The sequence below is a fragment of the Bombyx mandarina genome, chromosome 15 (assembly GCF_030267445.1).
Source record: "Bombyx mandarina strain Sakado chromosome 15, ASM3026744v2".
Lineage (NCBI taxonomy): Eukaryota > Metazoa > Arthropoda > Insecta > Lepidoptera > Bombycidae > Bombyx > Bombyx mandarina.
Window position 1 is genome coordinate 1081389 of NC_143221.1, and position 7190 is coordinate 1088578.

Here is a 7190-nt window from a genome sequence, read left to right on the forward strand (position 1 = left end):
ATTACTTGACCTTTATTATATCGTAATGAAGGTCAAGTAATTGAATTATTTTATACGAGCGATCCCCTAGTATTATATTTATTTAAGTTATATTTTGTTCTGTGTATAATAATCGGCATGAGCTTTGAGCTCTGAAGTCCATTTTTCGGTCTGTTTGGGAGAACGAGTTAAGGGAGGGATATTAAGTACACGATGCGCAGACGCCCCCCCCCTTTTGCCGGGAGCTCAAGACTCGTGCCGATTACTATAACATATTTGGTCTTACGTATAATATGTGAATTAGTTGAAGAAGAAGAAACGCAAGCTGCATTCGTCCACACAGACATTCCTGTTTGAATTACTAAAAGAAATATCATTCTATAACTACGATTTATATCTTTTCCTAATTAATTTTAAATGAAACATTTCAATTTTGAAGTCTGTCTCAAATTACTTTTCGAATAATAATTATGAAATTATACATTTTCAAATGGTGATGAATTCTGTTGTGCCAACATATCGTCTTTTCGCATTAAAACTATATAATTTCAAAACTTACTAACTTTACAGGAGAGTGTTTTAAAGGTTTAACATGTAATATTTTTAATATTAATCATCTTTGCAACATTCATTGTTTATTTTTTACGTTACATTATCTGTCTTTTAAAGTAAAATAAAATTATGTATTAATTTTATTAATAGTAGTCAAAACATAAGTAAACTAAAAAAAAAACTAAACTAAACTACGCTCTTTTCACAGTATTTATGAGAAAAATACTGGTGATACCAAATGTTTCGGCATATTAACTCAATTTCGAATATTTTTGGAAATTCTACACTTTTAAAGTGAAAAGGTGATATGTACGTCTCTAAGTGATTATTCGAGTTCGTCAGAGAGCTGTACACATGTGTCGCGTGCGCAGAGATGCAGAAGCTGGTCCCCGGCGAGAGCTCGGCGCGCGCGGCGCGGGCGGGCGCGGGGCGGGCGGCGCGGGCGCGGGCGGTGCGGCGTGCGGCGGAGGGCGCGGCGGCGCGCGTGCTGGTGGAGGCGGCCCTGCACCTGCTGTGGGCCCACGCGCTCGTCTACCTGCGGCTGGCGGTGCCCGAACACGCGCTCGGTACGTTAATAGCACGCAAGGCGGCTGGAGCAAGGGATTGCGATCGTAACTGAATATCGGGTGAACGCGAGTGAATAGAATAAGAGTTGGTTTACTATCTAGTGACGTCACAGCTCATTAAAGATGTTGGTGATTGCCGCGCCGTTGTTCAGCTCTACAGCTTCGTGGACTGTGCAGCGTTACGGGCCTCTCGGACACAGGGGGAATCGTTATTAAAAGCGTTTTACCCCCATAGACACAGCCCACCGAGTTTCTCGCCGGATGTTCTCAGTGGGTCGCGTTACCGATTCGGTGGTAGATTCTGCGAAGCACGGCTCTTGTTAGGATTCGTGTTAGCAACGTCTTCAGGTTTGAGACCCGTGACCTCACCTACTACACTCAGGTGCAATGAAATCGCACATCTGTAAATTTTTTGAAAAATATTATTGACTTCTTTTTATTTAAAAAAAATACATATATTTTTTAACATAAGGTTAAAGGATAGTTCAATACCTATTCAATGATACCACATAAGACATGATAAGTTTACCTGCCTGCTGAAACAAAACGACAACAGCAAACTCCAAAAATTGCTCCCTCAACTCACTGCAGTTTGCAAGACCAACTGCAGGTATAAAAAGGCATGTTTTGTGTAAAACGTCATCAGTTGCAAGCCAACGCTTAACCTGATAAGACCTCTAGTGACTCCAATTGCATTTGTCTGAAAAAGATGGATACTACTCCGGAAAAAGCCGCTCAAGTCGTCGCTCTAATTGAAGCTGGCCAGAATCAGAGTGCTGTAGCTCGACAACTGAATATCAGCCGATATTCAGTTCGTCGTGTGTACCAGCGCTATCGGGAGACTGGTGGCTTTGAAAGGCGACGAGGATCTGGTCGAGCAAGAGCTACAACACAGCGCGACAACAGATTTCTTGTAACGACAGCGTTGCGAAATCGTCGTTTGACTGCCGTTGAACTTGCACAGCAGCTTCAACAGGTGCGTGAAGTGGTTGTCAGCAGGTGGACAGTCAGAAGGAGACTTGCCGAAGGTAGTTTGACTGCGCATAGGCCAGCAAATGGTCCTAAATTGACGCCAGCTCACCGCCGGGCTCGTTTTCGATTTGCACAAGAACACGTCAACTGGACAGCCGACCAGTGGAAAGCAGTCCTGTTCTCAGACGAGTCCAGAATGTGTCTTCATGATAATGATGGACGTGGAAGGGTCTACAGAAGGCGCTCAGAGCGATTTTCCCAATGTTGCATCACAGAACGTGTAGCATGCGGCGGTGGTTCGTGTATGTTCTGGGGAGGTATCTCACTCGAACGAAAAACAGAGCTTGTCTTCATCGTTGGGGCCAATATTAGGCGACAAACAAGAGGTCTAACATCTCAACGATACATAGAGGAAGTTCTACAAGAACATGTCGTACCATTTGGCCGTTTAATTGGAAGTAACTTCCTTTTTATGCATGACAATGTAAGACCTCATACCGCTGCGATAGTGAGACAATACTTACAAGAAGTAAATGTACCCGTGATGGAGTGGCCATGGAGTGATTGAACACTTGTGGGATGAATTAAAAAGAAAAATTAGAGGTCGAAATAGTGCTCCAGCTAATCTCCAGGAGCTACAAAATGCGCTCAAAGAGGAATGGGACGCCATGCCACAAGACTTTGTCAGAAACTTGATAGAGTCGATGGGGAATCGGTGTGAAGCTGTAATTCGGGCAAGAGGGGGCAATACTTGTTACCAATAAATGATTTTTCAGTATTTTTTGTGTTTTCTTTTTTATTAATCCCCAAATTTTAAATGGTTTAGTTGAGTAATCATTTTGTAATAAAGATTAAATTGTTGTTGTATTTTATTTTCCTCAAGAAAGTAATCTTATCTTATCTCCACTTATATCGTATCATTGAATAGGTATTGAACTAACCTTTAACCCTATGTTAAAAAATATATGTATTTTTTTAAATTAAAAGAAGTAAATAATATTTTTCAAAAAATGTACAGATGTGCGATTTCATTGCACCCGAGTGTAGTTAGGGTTACGCTGAAATAGTCCCTCAAGGCTATCAGTAGGTAAAATAAAAGCGTTTTACGAATAGTTTGTATTTAAAATAGTGAGCGTTGCGTCGTCCCACAGAGCGGCTGGAGGCGGCGGCGGCGCGGCGCGGGGCGGGCGGCGCCGAGCTGCCCGAGCTCAAGAAGGAGCTGGTCGCCGTCTTCAACGACAGGTTCACGGACCAGCTGCTCGACGTCGCCAAGGTGAGCCGCGACACTCCTCATATATATTACTTCATCGAGTACCTCGTGGCCTAAAGGATAAGACGTCCGGTACATTCGTATGTAGCGATGCACCGGTGTTCGAATCCCGCAGGCGGGTACCAATTTTTCTAAGGAAATACGTACTCAACAAATGTTCACGATTGACTTCCACGGTGAAGGAATAACATCGTGTAATAAAAATCAAACCCGCAAAATTATAATTTGCGTAATCACTGGTGGTAGGACCTCTTGTGAGTCCGCGCGGGTAGGTACCACCGCCCCGCCTATTTCTGCCGTGAAGCAGTAATGGGTTTCGGTTCGAAGGATGGGGCAGCCGCTGTAACTATACTTGAGAGCTCAGAACTTATATCTCAAGGTAGATGGCACATTTACGCTGTAGATGTCTATGGGCTCCAGTAACCACTTAACACCAGGTGGGCTGTGAGCTCGTTCACCTACCTAAGCAATAAACAATCGAGAACTGAACTGAACGATTTTTATTGCTCAGATGGTGGACTAGCTCACGATCTACCCGGTGTTAAGTTATCGGAGCCCATAGACATCAACAATGCCGCCATCCACCACGAGACAGATCGAAGTCTCAGTTCTATAGTACAACGGCTGCTACTCGTGCGAGACCCCGTAGGGACCGCACGTAGCACGTTGCCCCCCGTGTCGCAGAACCAGCCGGCGATGAACAGGAACTTCTTGGAGGTGCTGGTGAAGGACATCAAGAGCATGGTGCAGTTCTCGCCGCTGTGAGGCCGCTGTGAGGCCGCGCCAAAAGAAGATTTGTATCTACGATCAATAAATTAATTTTTGTACGTACTTGTTTTGTTTTTATTTACGAGCGCTGATTTTCCTTGTCCCATCGTATCTAGGATCTCTTCTACGCATGCAATAGGTATATTTTCTTCTCAATAATTTATTTTAATCGTCCTATACTGTCACAATGCGGATACGGGAACTCTTAAAAAAATATTGTGATCGATACTGAGTTTAATGAAATAAAAAGGTATTTGTTTGACCTGGCAACTTAGACCTTTAGGCCGTCTTATTTTAATTTATATTTTTAGTTTTATGAAAAATGATAATAATATGGAGTGAAATGAAATGAAATGAAGATGATTAATTTGAGCCATTAATCAGCTGGGATGAAATTAAATGAAATGAGATGATATGGGATGAAATGATGACCACCATTTTACTGAGATAAAGTAAAATGGTGGTCATTTACTGAGACTTTTTCAGTGGACTTTTTGTAGGATCCCACGAAGTTACGTCCAGCGACTCTGTTCCATTTTCCCACATTTGTACACTTTCACAGATATTAAACAGTTAATAAACCATTATTACACATTTAAACCTGAAGAAACACTAAATAAACAAAATAAAACAAATCATACAACTTCACTTCCCACGTTTCCGCCAAAAAATCAAAATAAAAAGGTTTAAAAGAGCTGATACAGATTGTACATACTTCCATTACAAAAACCAAGTCTACTCTGTACTAGTTTTATTTAATAGATTGCTTTATAATAAGACAATGCGTCACGGACTGTTTTAATCTGCATTTTTATTTATATTGTGTTGGTATTGTGTAAATTTCATAAAAGTCAGGGTTGGCACGTTTTTTAATTTAGGTACAACCTTCCAAGAGTATACTTGGGGTCGACATTTCGAGCGATGTCCAGTTTCGGAGTCATTTGGAAGGCAAAGCCAAGTTGGCGTCCAAAATGCTGGGGGTCCTCAACAGAGCGAAGCGGTACTTCACAAAGGCTTTTGCTTCATAAAGCACAAGTCCGGCCTCGCTTGGAGGACTGCTCCCGTCTCTGGGCTCCCAAATACCAGTTTCTTCCATTTGACTCCTGAGGAGGGCCGTTCAGATTGTCGATAATCCCATTCTCTCGGATCGTTTGGAACCTCTGGGTCTGCGGAGGGACTTCGGTTCCCTCTGTATTTTGTACCGTATGTTCCATGGGGAGTGCTCTGAGGAATTGTTCGAGATGATACCGACATCTCGTTTTTACCATCGCACCGCCCGCCACCGGAGTAGAGTTCATCCATACTACCTGGAGCCACTACGTTCATCCACAGTGCGTTTCCAGAGATCTTTTTTGTCACGTATCATCCCGCTATGGTATAAGCTCCCCTCCACGGTGTTTCCAGAGCGCTATGACATGTACTTCTTCAAACGAGGCTTGTGGAGAGTATTAAGCGGTAGGCAGCGGCTTGGCTCTGACCCTGGCATTGCTGACGTCCATGAGCGACGGTAACCACTCGCCATCAGGGGGGCCGTATGCTCGTCTGCCTATACGGCAATAAAAAAAAAATTAAACATGTCAATTGATTGTTAACTTTTTGGATGGTCGGAGCTACAAGGTGGTGTCGATAGTTGCTGCTGATTGAATGAAATGATTTCCTTTTTGATCTAATACTATCCTTAAAAATAATTCAACTAATTCAACTAAAAATAATTCAGTATAATCCCTTTACCGAAGTTAAAAAAAAAACTAAAAAAAAGTATGAAATAAATTAGGTATACAATCGCAACTTGAGTGTATAGATTTTTTTTTTATATTTACGAATTAAACTCTGTAATTGTCTTTTCATCACACAGATAAGAATATGAATATCTTATGATAGAAGCTTAACACGTTCACTGCCAATGCGGGCAATGTTGCGCCATGATAATTATACGCTATCAAGCTAAGTAAAAATCCTAATTTTTATCATTTTCCACACATTGATTTTATTCACTACTAGCAACCCACCCTCGCTTCGCTTCGGAAACATTAAATTTTATAATTGGTATCTGAGTCCCGCGATGCTAAAAAAGTAGCCTAAGTTACTCCTTATATCATCAGCTACCTGTCAGTGAAAGTCCCGTCAAAATCGGTCCAGCCGTTCCAGAGATTAGCCGGAACAAACAGACAGACAGACAAATTGTAAAAAAAATTATTTTGGTGTATGTACCGTATATATATTCATATCCATGTAGTAAATTTCAATATTACAAACAGACACTCCAATTTTATTTATATGTATCGATATAGCCATCATATTTACTTAAATAACGTGTTTTAACACTATAATTATAAAAAAAAAACAAAATAGAACAGAATTAAAATTACTTTTTTACCTATTTCAATAAAGTCTCATCTTTCCACCTTTCCAACGACTCCCTTAACGGCTTTAGTGTGATACTTGTGCTTGTTTCACGGAGCTGAGTGTTTTGATGAGATATAATTACAAATCAGGAACTTACGAAACTTACTCGCTTCTCACTGTTTCCCTCATTACCAATATAGTTTTCGTTTCGACCCCAATGTGACCCCACGACCCCGCGACCCTTTGGGGTGCGCTGCTGTACACGCGACCGTTCGTGGGTAACCCAGATCTCGCGGATCGTTTAGGACGTTTCGTAGTACGCGGAGACTGATTCTGGCGGTATTCCGTTTTGCGTTCCGTTGGAAGTGCTCAAAGTAAATAAGACAATCCCGCTATAATTCCCTAATTACAATTGTACCATCCGTCATCGGAGCAGAGTTCATTTAGATTACCAGAAACAGTCGAGCTCATCCACAGTGCGTTTGCAGATAACATTTTTACTGCGGCCTGCTATCAGGAAGGAAATTCATTCCGTGGCCTTACCTAAGCGCTATCGCATGTCCATATTTAAGGTAAGTTTAGTTTTCCTGGGTAGCTGGAGATGGCTGTGAGAAGGTCGCTCCTCACCCAGAGGTGATAGATATCCTAATACCTACATAAAATAGTGTCGTTTGTTAAATATGCCTGAAAATATATGAAAAGTTAGGTACTCTAGGACTTAGAGGTCCCGGCATAGT

General features: G+C 41.8%; 1 protein-coding gene across 2 annotated transcripts in view; it reads left to right on the top strand.

The window, feature by feature from the left end:
* Nucleotides 1–4170, top strand: part of Nup205 (nuclear pore complex protein Nup205) — a 32767-nt gene extending 28597 nt beyond the window's left edge. Inside the window, exons 29-31 of one of the 2 annotated variants that reach the window (XM_089733457.1) lie at nt 903–1097; nt 3221–3342; nt 3989–4170. In XM_089733457.1, coding sequence (XP_089589583.1) covers nt 903–1097; nt 3221–3342; nt 3989–4039 — 368 coding nt within the window. In that variant the 3' untranslated portion in view covers nt 4040–4170. The remainder of the gene's footprint in view (nt 1–902; nt 1098–3220; nt 3343–3988) is intronic. The other variant, XM_089733456.1, reaches the window with a different exon arrangement.
* The last annotated feature ends 3020 nt before the right edge of the window (nt 4171–7190 follow it).